The 19,060-nt window shown below is 40.3% G+C and overlaps 1 protein-coding gene across 7 annotated transcripts in view; it reads left to right on the top strand.

Moving 5' to 3' along the window:
• GIT2 (GIT ArfGAP 2) overlaps nucleotides 1-17,259 on the top strand; it is a 51,288-nt gene extending 34,029 nt beyond the window's left edge. For 4 of the 7 annotated variants that reach the window (XM_054006792.1, XM_054006794.1, XM_054006791.1 and 1 more), the window contains 4 exons: nucleotides 3,881-3,963; nucleotides 4,098-4,286; nucleotides 11,846-11,909; nucleotides 12,749-17,259. In XM_054006792.1, the coding sequence (XP_053862767.1) occupies nucleotides 3,881-3,963; nucleotides 4,098-4,286; nucleotides 11,846-11,909; nucleotides 12,749-12,961 (549 nt within the window). In that variant the 3' untranslated portion in view covers nucleotides 12,962-17,259. Of the gene's footprint in view, nucleotides 1-3,880; nucleotides 3,964-4,097; nucleotides 4,287-7,120; nucleotides 7,276-10,859; nucleotides 10,882-11,845; nucleotides 11,910-12,748 lie in introns of all 7 variants that reach the window. The other 3 variants (XM_054006798.1, XM_054006795.1, XM_054006793.1) reach the window with 3 other exon arrangements.
• Nucleotides 17,260-19,060: the final 1,801 nt, after the last annotated feature.

Below are 19,060 nucleotides of genomic sequence, written 5' to 3'. Positions count from 1 at the left end.
GGATTAAAAGTACATTCATGGCACAATGTCAGAGGTAGCTTATATCGCTGCGGCCTGAGAATCAACAAACATTGGTTTCTAGGACCTTACAAAAGCACTGCACTGACTTAAAAAAAAAAAGCCATTACATTATGGGATTTTAATTGAACTATAAAAGTCTATGGTATCCCAAAGATACCTCTATTTGCATTGTTTCTGACTCATGAATGAACAGTTTTGATTCAGAACTGCAGGGTTCATCAAGACATTATGGTCTAGATAATACTCACTCCTGCCAGGAGTGCAGGGGACGGGATTAGATGACCTCTTGAGGTCCCTTCCATCCCTATGATTCTGTGATTATGTACGTTTTTATGAAAACATTGAAATATGAAACAGATAAGTATGCTATATTCCAGCGGTTCTCAAACTGTGGGTTGGGATCCCAAAGTGGGTCGCGACCCCATTTTAATGGGTGTCGCCATGGCTGGCTTAGACTTGCTGTGACCCAGGGCCAAAGCCCAAGCCCGAGGGCTTCAGCCCTGGGCAACGGGGCTAAGATTATAGACCCCCTGCCTGGGGTTGAAGCCATTGGGCTTCGGCTTTGGCCCCCCAGCTTGGGGAAGTCAGGCTTTCGCTTTGCCTCCCTCCCGGGATGGCGGTGCAATGAAGTTTGAGAACCCCTGCAGTATTCTCATCCTTGTTATACACTGTTCCACTGCAGTCTTAAATCCAACCCAATGTGAAGACAATTAATAGAAGCACAGAATGAAGTATCCTCACTACAAAATCACAAGGTTAGGGATGGTTGGCTAATTGAACAATCTGATACAGTAGACTGGTCATGCCTGCTGTGTGGGATCTTAGAAATATTTCTATGTATCCAAAAAATTGCAGAATAATGCTATCTGAACAAGCCCCAACTACAAGGTAATCATTGTATAAGAACTGTGCTTTTAACAAATAGATTCTTGCTACACATGTTTATTCAGCATATTTCAGAATAATTTATCATTTGAAAACTGATATCTTTTACACACTCTTTGAGCAAGATGAAACGTTCGTATAAGTTTGAATCACCTTGGGTCACCACAGTGAGTGAATTTCATTTCTCATCTGCAGCTTGGATCCGCAGTTATTAAGTGTCTTTAATGGATGTAACTATTATTGCTATATACTACTTAATATATTTGTATTCTTCCTATACTTTTATGTCTGTTTTATATAAATATATTTATGGGTAGGTTGACAGAACCCATTTTGTAGTATTGTGTGTTATTGATTTAAGCTCCACTTTTCAATATTAAATCAGGACTTTCACAGGAGCAAATTAAAGGAGAAAAGCATTCATAGATGACTTTTTAAAACATGGCTATTTTTGGAGATACCTTTCTTTAAAAGACTTTCCCTCCCTTTTTAGCCCAACTGTTCCGTGTGTCTGATTCCACAGTGAAATCACAATCCTGTAGCTAACACTGTATCAGTCTGTTTCTTTGGCAGCTATGCAGTGTCTCAACTCAAGCTTTATTATTTAACAGTTGAACTGTGAGGAATAGAGCTTTGTATAGCAACATTTGGAGGATTCATTTGCCTTTCAGTTGCTTATTTTTTTAGCCAGATATTTGTTTTCTTCAGCATGAAAGTCCCTCTTTAAAACCTCAGAACACAAGTTAATTCTGACTACAAGTGACCTGGCGATTTCTGCCCAATCTGAAAAATACTTGCTTTACATGGAATAGTAGCAGATGACAAATCTTTAAGTGGCTGTCTTCCTTCACAGTAAAGTGTGACTTGCCAATTTGGGTACAGTTAATTTATTACTGGAACTAAAAACTTGCTCAGATATTTGTGTGTGTGGAGGGGAGGGGTGTTAATCCTACCTTACACATCTCTAATTCCAATACTAAGGCTAAGTCCTGGGTTTTTTAACTGGCTGTTTTTGTTTGTGACCAGAGTGTTCAGCTTTGCCATTTAGCAAACAGTTTTTATCTGCGTACCAGCTGATAAATAAATGCCATACAAATGCTATTACATACAGCTTTATATTGTCAGAGTCTGCCTAGCATTGTTTTCAGATTCTGTCTTCTCTAGTTACCTTACTAGATGTAATCAAAAGAACACCACAATTTAGGTTTCTTTCCATGCAAGGTAACTGTAAATTGGATAGAAATTCTTTCATTTGAGTTGTTCAGAGCAGGAACTGTCCATTAGTGTTTGGAAAGCACCTAGCACATGGGGGCACCTCTGTAAATAAGAATAATAGAAAGAGTTGTCTATCAGGCTTAGCCTCATTCGTGCCTGTTATAATGGAAAGTGCGTGTTAAGCATGCTGATTCGAACCTTCCTTTAAAATCCATCACTGGAGAGTCCCTTGATCCTCACTCTGTTTTTCTAATAAAGATCAATGGGAGGTTAATGTGACTGCAAATGAGGAAATCCCATAGCATTGTTGAGATTGGTTTTACTTCAATTCCAGGATCTGCACTGTGCAGTAAAAGACCAAACCTCATAGTGACATTAATGTGGCATGTTCATAGGTGGGAAGGGTATAATTGTCTGTCCTCTAGAAAAATGTGTACTAACGTAGAATGCCCTGGCCTGGGCACCACTGAGGAGAGTTGTAGTTGGTAAGTTGCTGCATCTTTGCTGTTCTTTGGTGTTAGGCCCAGAAGATGAGAATAAATAATCCCGGGCTGCTGTTTGAGGAAGGAGGGAGAGAGCTCCAGAGCATACTTCCCTTTCTTGCTTTTGCATTGTTTTCCAGTCCCATGGAATTATTTTAAAATCCCAAGTTGCAGACTTTCCATGGATATGAATTCCTGAGATTGGTGAGGTATTCAGAACAAAAATCATTGGGATGTATATTCCCTGGGTATAAACTATACTGGAGCTCACAGAAGTGGTAGAATAACTCGTTACCTGAAAGATTACATGGAATCTAATGAGAGGAACTTCCTGAGTGTAGAGAACCATATGATGGCATCTCAAGGGATACAAATCCCAAATCATAGGAATACAAGTAAGCTCAGTTATTACTAACTCTCTGCTCAGGAAAAAGTATGCCAAGTGTGTCATATTGAGGAGGGTTAGAGGTAACTACACCCAATAAAGCAGTAATAGGTGATGTCCCCCTCGTGCCCATAAAGTGGTCCTGTGTTGCATTGGAAGATGTAAGACTTGCGGTTGTCTGGGAGTTGAGCTAATTCCATTTTCCAACTCCAGGCTTCTGCAAAAGCACATTTGCTCCGTCATTTGAAACGGGGTGGTTGTCAGACTCCAGAAGTGATCCCAAGATCGTTGTGTGGGGTCCCTTGTGAATATCCTGGGAACAGGGGCAAAGTTTTCTTGGGGGCAGAAAGATCATGAGTGGCAAGTAGCTGAATGTTGGGTTATGAAGAAGCAGAACCCCTGCTCTGTAAAGCTGATCAGCTTGTAATGGTTGGGGAAGAACATTCCCTGATATGTCAAGGTATAAAATGTATTTTAAAAATAAAATACTTAATGTACTTTATGAAGAAACTACTTACTAAAGAAGGAATAACTAGCCAGGCAAGAAACTTTATTTCTTGTAGGTGAAATGGAGGAATAACCTATGGTATGTAACTCATTTCAGCGTTGCTGCTGCATCTAGTGACGTAAGCAGACATGACAGCTGTCAGTGAGAGAAATTAACAAAATCTCAGCCCGTAAGATCTTAGCCTAAAACGTGTGAGTGGGTATAACGTAGCACCGAACAGAGACTAATGGCCATGACAGCTTGAGCTTGTAAAGTAATGTAGGACCTAAATGAAGTCTTGTCCAAGAGAATGAACTAGTTTACACAGGGAATAGTTCCCTGGCAAAGTTCTTGACCCTTTCTTTTTTTAGGTACTATCCTTAAACATTTCTTTATTCTTTGTAGGCATCGAAATTAGAGAAACAGAATAGCATGCCTGAAAGTGACTATGATAACCCCTCCCCCAGTTTGGAGTTGGATGAGACGGGGTATGTCTTATTACATGAATGAGCTAATGTTTGTGTCTGTATAGTGTCTGAAGACACCAAGCCCTAGTTAAGCGCTAATAGAAACTGCTCTGTAGTACAGTGACCACTTCAACATTCTTCTTTTTTTTCCCCAGGCCAGGTAGGAAAGGAAGGCAGAGAAGTATCATTTGGCAGGGGGAAGGGTCTATCCCTGAGAACTCAGATACAGATGCAACCCCAAGTTCCACTTTGCCCAGTACAGAAGATGTTATTCGAAAAACTGAACAGATCACTAAAAATATCCAGGAGCTGCTGCGAGCAGCACAAGAGAATAAGCATGACAGGTAAGAATGGGAGTCTAAGTGCTCTGGAATTCCGAAGATTAAAAATATAATAAAATGCTTCCAAGTGTAGAGACTTTAATTTCATGTAAATGAATCATGTATGGTCATGTGTTCCCTGGGTTGCAGGGAGCAGCAGATGTTATTGGGGCTGTGGGCAAAAGGACATGGAACAGCTTCTCTCCATGGAACACTTCCTCGGGACTTGGCAGATATCCCTGGGAGCAGCCGCTGTTTGGAGCAGTGTCTGCTCCCAGTCTTCCTGCATCCCACTCAGTAAGAAGCAGTACAAGCAAGGGGAAGTGTTGGGAGATGGCTCCCTTGCAAATCCTGTTGCTAAAAAAGTGGAGGTCAAGGGACCACTGCAGAGGCCTGGGAACAAGTGGGATTTCCCCTGGATTCTACACAGGAGTTATAGATCAGGGCACTTAGAAGGGAACATTCAGCAGTAACTGAGTGTAACCTCTGTGAAACAGCTGCAGTCAGGAAGGATTTGGCCCTTAAACTGCAGATGGTTTTGTTTGTGTACATAATTGCTATGTTCTCTGTAATAGTTAGGGCCCTACCAAATTCATGGCTGTGAAAAACACATCATGGACCATGAAATCAGACCTCCCCCATGAGATCTACCAACTGGAGTGTGGCAGGGGGGGAGCAGGGCTATGGGTGCCCCAGATGGGGGCTCCTACCATGTACTGTGCTCCAGCTGTTAGAGCGCCGGGCTGGGGAGAGATGGGACTTTCTCTTCCCTTGCATGGCCACTCTCGGGTAGATCAGCCCCACCTCGGGGTACCTCCCTCAGCTGCAGGAAGCTCTGTGGCTGCACTGCCTTCAGAGCTTCCTGCAGCCAGAGGAGGTTCCCAGAAGTGGAGGTGGGTCTGATCTCCCCTGTGCTGCTGGAGCACCCCAGTTGGGTAGTCTTGGCTGGGGTGGGACAGGATTTCCTCTTCCACTGTATGGCTGCTTTCCGGGAGGGGGAATCATGCCCACCTGCGGGTACCTCCTCCGGCTGGCAAAAGCTCCATGGCTGCGCTGCCTTCAGAGCCCAACTCTGAAGGCAGCACAAAAGTGAGGGTGGCAATCCCCCAACCCGCCCCCCCAACCCTCTTTTGGGTCGGGGACCCCCAGGCTACAGCACCCTGAAATTTCAGATGTAAATATCTGAAAATGTGAAATTGACTCATTTTAAAACCATGAAATTGACCAAAATGGACCATGAATTTGGTAGGGCCCTAGCAATAGCCTTTTATCGTCTGTTTTTTATAGCAATAGATAAGCCATCAGCAAAAGCTGTTCTGAACTGTTCAAGTAGAGCCAAGAACTAGTCCGGCTTTTCTCAAGTTTGCCAGTGCTAAAAATCAAAGCGGCCTATTTATCTGAACATCAAATTAGTACTCAGCCTGAGCTTCCCCCCATGCACGCTGACCTGACAGTTAACTTTGCCAAATCTCCCTGAGTTGTTGGTAATGATTCTTTGTGGTGCATCAACAGCAGGTGGTTTTCCTAGGTAGTTTTTTATAGGCATATAATGGCAGCTATATCATAGCGCATGTTAGTGCATTCCGTGTTAGCTCCAAATAAACTTCTCTTTTCCTCTGGCAGTTCTCATTTGAACTACAGTCACAGCCTCAGCGCTGAAGGACTATACAACACATTACCCATGAAACCAGCTAACTACCTTTGTTACACCTTGCAGCTCATATAGTTCAGTTTCTGAGCTCCTTACCTCCACAATTGAGGAAAAATAGGCAACAGTTGCATTCTGGGGGCCACTTCTGCTTCTTCCCTGCTTATTTACTCTGTTTGCACTTTCCTTTGGCTAGGTGGGAGATGCACGGTGTTTCCTGTGTGATCCTGGGTGGAGAAATCAGAGTGCAGTTTCTGACTGAGCTCACTTGAGTCAAAATTCAGACTTAGCCCCTTCCATAAACCACTCTTGATGTTTGCTCCCAGGGTTCTTACAAAGGGGAGCTGCAGTAAAAAATAACCAATATTCTTATTTTAAATTTTATTTGTATATTTTACCAGTAACAATAGTTGAAACGCACCAAAATCATCTAGAATAAAGAACCCAGGACATGTTTTTCTCCTGCTAAATTGAGTGAAGTTACTTAGTAAAGAATACTTTAATCCTTCCTCATGTTTTCTTGTTCCTCAAGTTAAGGGAGCATTTTTTTTTTAACACAAGGGACAAGTATCTCTTTAGATCTGTAAATAAAACAAATTAAATTCATAAATGCAAATAAGAAAAATGAACGGAGAAATCTTTTGAAGAAATAATGATTAGCCTTGCAAAGAGACCTCTTCTGTCCCTTCTTTGTTATAGAAGAAAGATATTGAAGGGAAGGCTTTAAGAGATCAGCGTAAGGAACAAGTTGTTCGGTTATTAAAGCAGTGTTTCTTCTGTGCCACAAATGGAGCATGTTGGTTACCATACTTAGGTGACCGTGACCCTCCAAAGCTCTTAGCCACGAACAAAAATGCAATATTGTATTGTATTGCATGGCTTTGCCTTAGATGTGCTACTGCTCAATGAATCACATAGCAGGGGCAAGCTATATGGGAAAATAATGGAACAAATCTATTTAACTTAATTTTGATATGAATAAGGCTATTTAGAGAAGTCCCTTTGCAAATATATTGTCATATAATTGAACTTCTGAGAACTGTAATGAGATTGCTTCCAAACTTTTTTGTTGGGAATATTGCAAATAAAAATGGCTTGCCACATGGATAATCTGAACATGAATGTTAATTGTTCTTCCATCATCCTAATGAAACTCCTTCCTTTTTTTCATTCCTTTTGTTCCTTTTCCTGTACTCATCTGTCTAAATAGACCATTAGAGCGTGCAAGCATGCTTAAGCTCAGACATAGCCTCGGCTGTTTCAGTACCCTGGTTCCATGGGCTGAGAGAGCTCCCCTGCAGCCTTTGACCCATCAGCAGTCTGATCCTACCTCCTGGTACTCTGGCCTCTGTCCCTGCCTTCCAGGCACAGTGTCCTTTCTCTTTTTCTCTGCTGCCTTTCCCCCCTCATGCACGTTCAACACCGGGGTGGTTCGAGGTTATGCATGAAAGGCTTTAAATGATAAGAAAACTTATAGGTAATAAGTACTAAGAGTTACGGGGCCAATCCTATGTCCTGTGAAGTTAATAGGAGCTTTTACTGTTGACTTCGGTGGGAGCAAGATCAGGGCCTAGTGGTACAGCTAACAGAGGCTTGAGGTTTCCCTCCGACAGCCCTAGCTTCTCTCCATTCTGGTCATCTATCAAAAAAATCTGCATCTGATCATTGATGACATAATTTGTTGTTGCAGTGTCCACGCACTGTTACTGCAGAAATAGCATTATTTGCATGACCCGTAACATACAACATTTATTCTAACAACAGTCTGTTTATGGTGAATACTAGAGCCTAGTTTCTAGCTTGCATAAATTACCATCAAAACTAAATTTTAGGTTTTAATAAGTTTACGTAATGGCAACCCAAAACTTCAAAACCTGACCAAAATACTGTTCTGATCTTTAAGACCTATTGCATCTGAGATACAAAACCTGTTTAAAGGAAAGTTTAAAATCCAGTGTTTATGGGCTGTGACCTGTCCCCAAGCTTTAATCCTAAACACTATTATGGCCAGTCATCGCTATCAAAGTGAGAGGAAGGATTACAGGAAGTCTTCAGAAATTCTCTGTAATAAGAATATTTTCAAAATTTGACAATTCCCTAAAATTTGTGTAGATTTAGGAAGCCAATTCAGTCGCACTATGACCTCTAGTGTCTACCCAGATTTTAGTCAGTGTGTGTTTTTAAAAAAAAAATTTTTTTTTAATCATCACTAGTGAGAAGTATCGTTTTGTGTCTGCACATTTTGTACAATAGAGTCCTGGGGTTGCTAGATGCTATGGTGATACAAATCATAGTACTAATAAAGTACTTAGAGTTTGAACTGCTTATCTTACATCGGTAGAGGCTTTCCTCAAATATACATTGAAAACTTTAATGCAACAAACCCAGATGGCCTGGAAATATGCACCTAACTATTGCATCTCTAATACACTCTTACATTCCATAATTCCTGGGGCCTGTTACTGTGCCATGGAAATCAATGGAGGCTTAAACTGCACCTTTTTTTCTTGTTTTCTGTAGGTTTCCTCTACTATTCAATGTGGCTCATGGAGAGTAAATTGGTTATTAGCCCTACTCTCCTTTCTAGTAGAGCAGGGATTGCTACAGTGCACTTTTGGTTTAAAAAAAAAAAAAAAAAAAACTAGTGATGGTGGGAAGTCTCATTTTGTTTGGAAGAGCCCATGGGAATGCAACACACACACAATCAAGATGTCCCCCTTTTATAGCAACTTTCCTGCATAACTCAAATGACCCCTAAGTGTGTTGCTTTCCTTTTTAGTGTATCTGTAATTTACATGTTTGGGGGTTTTTTGCATGTTCAGTATTGCAAGTATATTGAATAAAACGATTGTGATTTCAGTCTGAAAGTGATTTAGATTTAGAATTGAGAGATTATGCTAAGGAAAAATATTCTTCTTTTGAATGGTACTGCCTGATAAACTAATTTTAAAAATACTAGCTTAAAGTCTGAACTATACTAACTATCCTGTAGATTATTATCTTAAATGAAGTATTTGGAAAGTATAGGTTTTAAAAGTAGACTTTTGACAGAAGGCTAAACTTCTTTCAGGCTTCAGGTAACTCTAAAATTATTGACCAGAAGCTTCTCTTTTGAACAGAGATCAATTTTAATTCTAATTTTTAAATATTTTTCAGGGTCTAAAGCAGAATCTGTAAGGATTCTTAAAATCTACTTTTGAATTATTAGTTAGCACTTCGTAATAGTTCTGCTTGACAGAATAATTGAAAGTTTAGCACAAACTATGCAGTCTAAAAGTAAATATTAACCATGATGAAATGCATGTATTTTACCAGTTGCTGTCTCTTGCTGGTTTTGTGTAGTACGTGTTCACCATGTGTCTACATTCACCAGGCATTCTTCATTTTTTTTCAGTTTGCCTTAGATGAAGTTTTACAATCTTGTAGTCACACTTCACCAAAAAAGTGGTGTGTGCATCCTGAATAAGAATTAGGAGTTACATAACAGCTTCTCTTTAAATTGGTAATCTTTGATTTATGCAATGAAGAACGGGGAAGATTTAACTTTCAGCAATACTGCATTGACAGCCTAATGTTCACGATGGACTGTCAAGTATGGAAATAAATGTTCTCTAAAGTGAATTGTTTCCTGGGCCTGTGTCTTCACAGCAAGCTAAAGAATGCACAAGGGTTAACCTTTGGCCCTGAGAAGCCCTGACAAGTGACATGAGTTGAGATTGTATATACTGTGCACTGGAGAAACAAGGTGGGGGAAGTAATGTTTTTTATAGGACCAACTTCTCTTGGTAAAAGAGACAAGCTTTTGAGCTATACAGAGCTTTCCTTCAGGTCTGAAAAAGGTACTCAAGGTCAGAGCTAAATACAAGGTGTAACAGATTGTTTAGCATAAGTAGTTAACACATATTGTAGGAGACCATTCAGTACCCCCCACAACACACCTTTCAAGATCCATAGGTCCTACACGTGCCTATCACAACATGTGGTAGACCTCATCCAGTGCATTAAATGGCCCAATAACAAGTATGTGGGTGAACCAGACAATCACGACACACTCAAATGAACTCTCCCAGAAAATCAGACAAAAACCCCACAGCACCCACGGGCGAACACTTTTCACAACTCGATCTCTCCATATCTGACCTCTCAGTCCTCATCCTCAAAGGAAACTTGCACAACATCTTCAAAAGATGAGCCTGGGAACTTAAATTCATAACTTTGCTAGACACTGAAAATCATGGTCTTAATAAAGACACTGGATTTATGGCTTATTACAACAATCCGTAACCCACTAACCCCCCTTTTTTGTCCTACGCCTGCAGAGGTGTTAACAGGCCACTCCACCTGGAATGGTCTCTCACAACATGTTGTATGCAGTGTCGTAGCCATGTCAGTCCCAGGATATTAGAGAGACCAGGTGGATGTTGGTAATCACTTGAAGAAAAGCTCTGTGTAGCTCGAAAGTTTGTCTCTTTCACCAACAGCAATTGGACCAATAAAAAATATTGGCTCACCCACCTTGTCTTTCTAGGATGTTAATCCTAGGATCCACATGGCTACAACAATACTACAATTTACTGTGCAGTGTCCGTTTCTGAGCTTTTTCTCTATCTTTGTTATGTGTGCTTCAAAGCTCAGTTGGGAGATTACTGGTGAAAATGTCTGTGGAGGTCATACACCTTAGAGATTGCTGCTGAGTGTTTGAAAATAGCTTTATGCAGATTTGATGTAAAGATAAATAGCAATTCTTTTCTTGGAGAAACTCTGAACTTCATAAATGTAACCAAAGGAAGATCATTTGTAGGAAAGCAGTCTGCACTGGCTACCAGGGTATGGACAAGGTGACCTAGTAGGTCTCATTTCTAATTTTGATCATCCCAAATTGTTGACAAAATATTATTTGTGTAAAACTTAAACATTTAAATAAAAGTTTTTTTTGTTTTTTTTTAAAGATTTTTCAGCTCCACTTCCAAGGTTAGTATATATCTAAGTCTGCATAGATCTTTGACTTGGCAGCTTACTTACTTAAATCTTTTACTAAAGTTTGGTTTCATAGTACTTTGGGGCTTGTACAGAAAATTCCATTCTTAAAATGATAGCAGATTAAATCTGATCTCAGTCTAGACACATAAGAATGTGTTTTGTATTTTGTTTTTTGTCAGCCCTGCACACTCAGCCTGGGATCTGAGAGTCACTCTGGGATCTTAGATACACTTGTGCAATCCTGATGTCTCCAGTTAAAATACCCTTTAAACAGCAGAATCTGGAACTTTTATTTTGTGCCTGCAATTGTCTTCTCGCCATTTACTTACACACACATACACATATATGTATAAATTTTTAAAAATCTCTGACACGTTACATTTTGAACAGGCAGATAAACCCCTCTAGAACATATTGTGCCACTTCTGTGGGAATGCAGAGCCAAACTCTAAAATTTGAATGTTCAAATCGTGACTTTAGGAAATGTCAGTCATGTACACTGATGTGCTGTTTTCACATTTGTAAGCATGTATTTCCATACTTGAGTATCTGACAGTGCTGGATACAGGATAGCGTGTGCAACCCATTACTCCTTCCCCCACAAGCTGTTAATCCAAGAATAGTTTAAAACTTTGATTTACCTAATGCAAAGAGTCTTACATCAGCTGTGAAGTTCTTGCTTTTCCTGAAGTTGTTTGTAGTACAGTGTGGTTGAAACACAAATTTGTACATAATTTACTAATGAATGTTTCAATGGGAAGCTTCATCAGGCTTGCGTGTTGCAGAGAATCTGCTACAGTTGTGTTTGGAGGCTGTGCTAAGACAATGTTAGAAGATAATGTGCCGTTCTGTTAACTGGTTTGCTTTTGGAGAAATAGTCACTAACTAATTGAACTTCAAGAAAATCCAATGTTTTTGCTGCTTTTGAATACTCTTTTTTTGCATCTTCTTGCAGTTATATACCGTGCTCGGAAAGAATACATGTGGCAGTAACAGAAATGGCAGCCTTGTTCCCAAAAGTGAGTCTCTTTATTTCTTCAGCAATGGCAATGTTTCTCAAATGTATTCTGCTCTCAATGTCACTTATCTTGAGGCTTTGTGACAGAAGAACCTTTAAGGGAAGTTGGTGCAATGAAGGAAATATTTCTGATTGGACATGGGGGGGGGGGTTGATTTGGTTAAGAAAATCAATAAGGAAATTTAAAATTCCTAAGCTTTCGCTCCTTTTTATTTTACAGTGGTTCCTCCCTGGGTTTAGATTTTTTGCAATGAACAAAAAGCAAAAGATGGATAGATAGGAGGGAGGAACATTACTTTCATCAAGACGAGGATCTTTGTCAGACCTTGCAGCTTTCTATTTGTCACCATACCAAGTGGGTAGAGTTAGTTGGTACACCAGGATGCACAGGTTGGTTGAGATGAAATGCCCACAGTTCCCATAAACCAAGGACGCTTACATCTTGCTTGAACAGCGATGGAGCTATACAAGAACTTTGCTTGACCTGTCATCTCGTGACTTGCATGGATGTAGACCAGGTCTCTAAACAGGGTAGTCTCTAGACCACTTCTCAGGTCTTTTATAGGCAGCTTTCTGGGAGCAAAGAATTATCTGTGTGGGTCTCAATGAATTCCAAAGGGTCTGCTTCTGCCCCATGTCTTGTCTTGCCACAAGGTGCCCTACAAGCCCTTCCTTTCCTGGCCTTTGACAAGGAAAAAGCTACTGAGCCCAGGCCACCTTGCTACAGTATTCGAGCATTTTCAAACAAATGCTAAATCTCACTGATTCAGAGTCATCCTAAAACATCTGTGTATAATCCATGCTAGCTAGCTCGAGCTTTGTTTGCTTTTCCCTTCCCAGAAACCCAAATCTGAGCTGGTAAGGACGTCGCTGCGGCTGCTGACATCTAGTGCCTACAGACTCCAGTCTGAATGCAAAAAAACCCTGCCCATAGAGACCTGCCCTACCACGGACATCCAGCTGGTCACTCAGCAAGTGATTCAGTGTGCATATGACATTGCCAAGGCTGCTAAACAACTGGTTACCATCACAACCAAAGAGAACAACAACTGAGTCCTCTCGGGTTTTTTAGTCTTGGTTTTTTAGAGATTGGAGTTTGAAAAGTTACATGTCTAAATTTAAATTTTTACAAGAAAACTAAGGGGGGGAAGTTCAACTTTTTTAAACTCAGTATTATTTTTGCATGTTTTCTAACAGAACTTTCAAAGATTAATTTAACCCACTGCCTTATTTTTGTGCCTGTGTTGCCAGTTTAATGACTGAATATAGTGTGTTGCAAACAGCTATTGAGCCAATATCACATACCAACATTGTATCAGAGGTTCTTCTAGGAGATTCCTTGGAGCTGTATTCTGCTTTCGGATATTGCACGTGCGCACACAACTCTCATTCAAGTCAAATGCGCATATCAAAGGGCAGAATCTAGCCTTGAACTGCTCTGCATGGTGAATCCCCTTGAATAACAAACTCTCTCTCAGCAGGACAGTGGACTGTGAAGGCTCCAGGAGTGTAACTGTTGAACAGTCAGTAGAATGAAGTTTTACATAGTCTTCCTGAGAATTGAATACAAAGTTATATTCTCTGTTTCATATCAACTGTTGTGCAATAACCAGTCCTTAGTCTGCTGAAACTAGTAGTTGTGGGCATCCAAACCTATTAAATGTTAACTATACAAGGTCTTTGTCACTTTTATCTATTTTGGAAGGAAGCATGAGATTAAGTAGTTTCTTTTAGTTGTCACTATGCCACTAGTCTATACATTTGATGTTACTTTAGAAAGGCATTAGTGGTTACAACCCATCATTTTCATTTCTCTGAAAAACTCACTTTGAAGTTTCCCACAACATTTATTCCCATTTTAGTGTCCTCTTTAAGGCTGTCTTGTTTGCAGCAGTATTGTTGTTTAATATCTTTTTAGATGCAGTTTCACTAAAGAGTTCAGTGATTTCTTTAAAATGGAAGATAAGAGGGCCGGTTCAAAAGAAGCCATGCCTGACACGGTACATCATACTATACCTCACTGTAGTGGAATGTGAAAAATACACTTTTTATATAGTACCTCTCATGCCAAGCTTCCGAAAACTACAAACTATATACAGATCGACACCTACCTTAAGGGTCACCTTCAATACACAACCCACCATGTGCTAACCAACCACTTTAATGTATTCCCTAGCTAAGTTCCAGTACCTTTTTCTTTAAAGATCATGGGTAAAATTTTCAAAACCACCTGAATCCTCATTTTCAAGGGGGACACAGGTACTTAAAGAGCCTGAGTCTTACTGAAAGTCGGTAAAGACTTGGGTTCTTAAGTGCCTGTCATCTTTGAAAATGTGGACTTAAACTCCTAAGTCAAGCTCATGCCTACTGACCTGTTTTGATAACCACTTAAAGCACTGGTCTACTTACAAGTGAACCTGTGAAAATGAGATTGAGAGGTCCCAGTCTGGCTACAAACAATATGTTCAGTTCATATATAAAAAGATGTTTTTCCTGTTTACCAATCAGTCCTACAACCTCCCCCGGAGATCTGAATGTCAGCTGTTCTGATTCATATGCAATCAGTAATGAAGATTCAGAGGCACTCAATGACACCTGTACAGTACCAATATCTGCGGTGAGTTAAACAGCTGAGGGCAGAATTTGGTCTTGCAATGGGAACTTAGTTAACTATCATGTTTTGTGATTCGCTGTAGCTGTGCAGATGCTGTTGAGCTAAAAGGAAAAAGTAGTTGAATTATTTTTGTTGTTGAAGTGAGAAGATAAGAGACTGAATGCAAAGAGGGAGCAGATATGTTGTAGTTCATTATTTTTTCTAACTATAACAACACTTAACATAGCTATTTCCCAGTGATGCTAAACCATCAGATAATGACTGGATTATAAACCCTGGATGTTGTACATAGTTACATACATATAAAAACATGAGGAAGTTTGAACTCTGACGGCAGGTTTTCCATCACGCTAACCACCTTCCCTTGTTATAAAATACTCCTACAATTCGTAGTTTCCTCTGGAGGCCCCAAAACCCATAGGACCACACGCATGCAGTTTGCCATGTTAGTTTACTCAGTTACCATTCAAGTGTGAGATTACAGGTAAACTGGTCAAGAGTCACCATATAATGTTTTGTCTGAATATATAAATGCTAAATTTATTTTTCACATAAATGTTTGATTCAAAAACACTCTATTGTAGGAGGCTGTCTACTGTTCTATAAGCAGAGTCTGCAGTATTTAGTTTGCTAAACCACAATTCTTTAGGTTGGTTTTTTTGGTGATAAAAATTTGCCGTGTTTTAGGTTAACAAACAAAAATTAAACCTTCAGAGGTTCCTTCCTTTTAAAATTATAATGTGTTTGTATGTATATATAAACACAGAATAAGTGCCATAATATTGTTGGATGCTGATGTTGTAATTAACTGCCTTTTTTAAAGTATTGTACTATTTTGGGATTAAAAGAAAGTAGGTAGGGGATAATCCTGTTGCAGTCTGATTCATAAATAATGTATCCTGTCCCCGCTCCTGTATCTAGCGCTGTCTCTAAGCATCTGGAAATGCATTTAGACCAGGCTGTGATTTGAATAGTAGAGAAGTATTTTTAAAACCTATTACCAAAATTAAAGCACTCGTAATGCATTGTATGAAATAGAATAACCCCACTTAAGAACTGCTTTGAACTAGCACAGTAGGGACATGCAGCATGCGATTTGCTAGTATCCATCAGGACATCACTACACGTGGTTTTTACATATCCTGTGTGGGATACAGAGTAATTTCATGTTTCCTAAAATTTTATTTAAGGATATCAACTTTTTTAAATGCTTGCTCGGTGCCAAAACTGGAAAAGTCCCTTCAGATGAATAACTGTACATCTTTCCTGTGTTGGCGGCAGGTTTTGCAAGTACCCGATTCAATTAGACTCTGGCATGATGAGCTATACAAGTGTGGCTAAAGTGTAACCCACTTCACGTTCTGTATCTAGATATTTTTTTAAAATGTCAAACATCAGTTTTATGGTCCTGTTGGTAAACTGCACCTTGTCTAAATAGTTCTGTTCTGCTTACGTATTGGTCATCGTAGCAAGTTATTGCACTAAGCAGTTATACATCTGGTGTGATATCTGCAGTATTCTTATTATGGTACTTCCTTTCAAGAAGCCAGTAGGACAGAGGTGCACTTTATGGAAATGGCACTTAGTGCAAAAGCTGACTCTACTCCAACCAAACCCTGGGTAGCTCAATGTATTAATCTGCTCCACCCATTGTTGGTGTTTGCCAAAGTAGTCGATTGGGCCCAAAGCTTGTGTAGCATTATGCTTTGGACTGTGTGGATGTGTCTACACTGCACTGTAAGCCAAGGGTTTGAGCTCAGACTCAAGCCTAACCCCCTGTGTATCTATACACAAATTGCACTAGCCAACAGTCCAGAACCCCAGGGCGGGAGGAGGGTCACACCCAGATCCAGCATTCAAGCCCTGTTGCTTTGCAGAGTAGGCTCAGCCCTACTGAACTTGCGCTCTGGCGTCTGCCAAAAGTATCCCACGGCCTGTCTGTCATTGTCCTCTGGACAGTCAAGTTTGGTGGATGGTCAGATTTCCCCACTGCATCATGAACAAAGGGCTAGAGTAGCCACATTTTGGAGGGTGCTAGGACTCGGGCCTGCATAATGCAGTGTAGTTGCTGGAGCCCCCTGTTGGGACCCTGCATTCAGCCATTCCTGACTTGTGGTTATAGATGAGTGTAGATGCTCAGGGTATGTCTCCACTGTGATGAAACCATCTGCGGCTGGCCTGTATCAGCTGACTCAGGCTCACAGGGCGGGGTCCCAGAGCCTGGGCTTCAGCTCAAGCTCGGCTATCTACCCTGCAAAGTTCGTAGTCCTGCAGAGCTGACGATGGCCAGTGTGGGTGTTTTATTGCAGTGTAGACAAATCCTCAAGCCCTAGGTGAACAAAGCGAGGGTCTGCTAACTCGAATTCTACTAACCCTGGTCTTACATTGCAGTGTAGACATGCTTTGAATGGCTGCAGGGCAGGAGCTATTAAAATATTTGGAGTAGTTTAGGTGCAAAAAGATGGGGTTTTCCTGTGGCTGGAACCCCACTTTCAAATAGCTTGTATGTTTTCCCTCTTGCGCTTACAGAAATGTAATCCTCTCTCTCTACAACAATGCTGCACAGGAAAGTGAAAATGCCTTTTTATGAACTTGTATTTCTGTCCATATTGTACTCATGATTTAGCCTTTAATGTTTACTGTATTACATAAAATTACTGTACAACCCTTTAAGTGTTATAAAATTGTTTGGGATTATTTGCCTGCTACTTATGCAATAAACAGGCTTTTAAAGTGCTTTGCCTTTGGGATATATGGACCAAATACAAAGTACATACAAGATGGTACTATAAACAGTGCAAAGGGAGTAAATCTCCGTGTAACTAATGCACTGAGAAGCAGTGCGTATTTAAAATAGATGAATTAAGGATTTAGACCTTGGTGGTCCTAGTTTTCCTGCTATCTTCTGGGATATGCACATCATCAGTAGGCCAAATCCAGAAGAGATAGAAGCTACATGCCAGCAAGTGTGTCTGTCTCCACTGCTGTTACAGATGGGGATGTCAAGTATCAGAGGTGTAGCCGTGTTAGTCTGAATCTGTAAAAAGCAACAGAGGGTCCTGTGGCACCTTTAAGACTAACAGAAGTATTGGAGCATAAGCTTTCGTGGGTGAATGCCCACTTCGTCAGTCTTGCGTCTGATGAAGTGGGCATTCACCCACGAAAGCTTATGCTCCAATACTTCTGTTAGTCAAAGGTGCCACAGGACCCTCTGTTGCTTTTTACAGATGGGGATGTGGTGGCAAAGGGCCATAAGTTATACCATCTTACTCACCTCTGCCTGGTTTCCTAACTGTAGAGCATTAATATCCTTAATGTGTTCAGCCAGTTTATAATTTTTTAATTTAAGGATTGAAAACTGCCAATAAATTCAGCTACTTCTCTTCTTACTCCTTCATTGTGTGCATCAAATGGTCACATTTTTTATCATGCTGTAATAACCCATCCTTGCTGCTTCAGGAGTGGTATTGGCAGGCAATGAAGGAAATCCTGCACAATATAAAACTAAAAGCTACCACTGACAGTTGGAAGGGGCCTTATAGCAAATATATTGCCCCAGCATTCGAAATTAATGGTGCTCAGTTGAACTACATCAAAGTTTTATTCTGTATTTTATAAGGCTGGGTGTACTCTAGAAACTCTTCCTGGTACAGTGATGATGTTTAGGAGTGTTAATTTTTGGTGACATTTTTATAGTGGCAAAGTACATTTGGTAGCATGGCTCACTTCATTTGGGAAACTGGTGAGAGCTATACAGGCCAAAGCACTTCTTTGCTGGTAACTGCACCTCCACTAGAAGGATTTGCCACTGGAGCTATACCATCAAACCTTCTCATGTAGACCTGGCCTTAGACAAAGTCTGACTTCATTTATGTAATTGTGTTATAGTGCTGATCTTGAATTGCATCATGAATATGGAATGTGTATCATACCAGTTAGAACTGGTCCACTAGATTAAGTTGCCTTTGGCATTTTCCCCTCTTGAAACTCACTCTGCACTCACCACCTGTGTGATGATTTACATATGGAAATTCATTCAACTCCTGATTTACTTTTGAACTTATGTAAGCTGAGAAGAGCTACTGCTACTAGTGTTTGAAGTCACAAGATGCTAACTCCCTGTACTACACAATGGGTCTCCACTAGCACAATGTGGGAATCTCCCAATACAATTGAATGCACTAGCCTCAAGTAAATACATGTGGAATCTGAGTTGCCTAAACATCATTGTCCATTAGAGTAGATGTTTTAAGCGAGACAGCTGCCCCCACTTAAAGTAACTACTGCTATGAACATTTTAACTGTTGAGCTTAGTCACATTGCTGCCTTCTATTACAGTGAAATCTACTTTAAAAAAATACATGAGAAGATTAACCCATGACTCTGTGGGGTGAAAGTACTGGATAAACTTGATGAATTTTAGGTAGCAGTTGCTCCTATTTCATGTTTTCCTTTTAAAAAAAACACATGATGGCAAGATTAGATTTTTACAATAGAGGATGCAAACCTCCAGGTGCACAGCAAGACTCAAACTAGCA

Source organism: Malaclemys terrapin, chromosome 16 (assembly GCF_027887155.1).
Source record: "Malaclemys terrapin pileata isolate rMalTer1 chromosome 16, rMalTer1.hap1, whole genome shotgun sequence".
In the NCBI taxonomy this organism is placed as follows: Eukaryota; Metazoa; Chordata; order Testudines; family Emydidae; genus Malaclemys; species Malaclemys terrapin.
The sequence above is the reverse complement of the archived record's forward strand: the minus strand, read 5'-3'. Positions and strand labels throughout refer to the sequence as shown.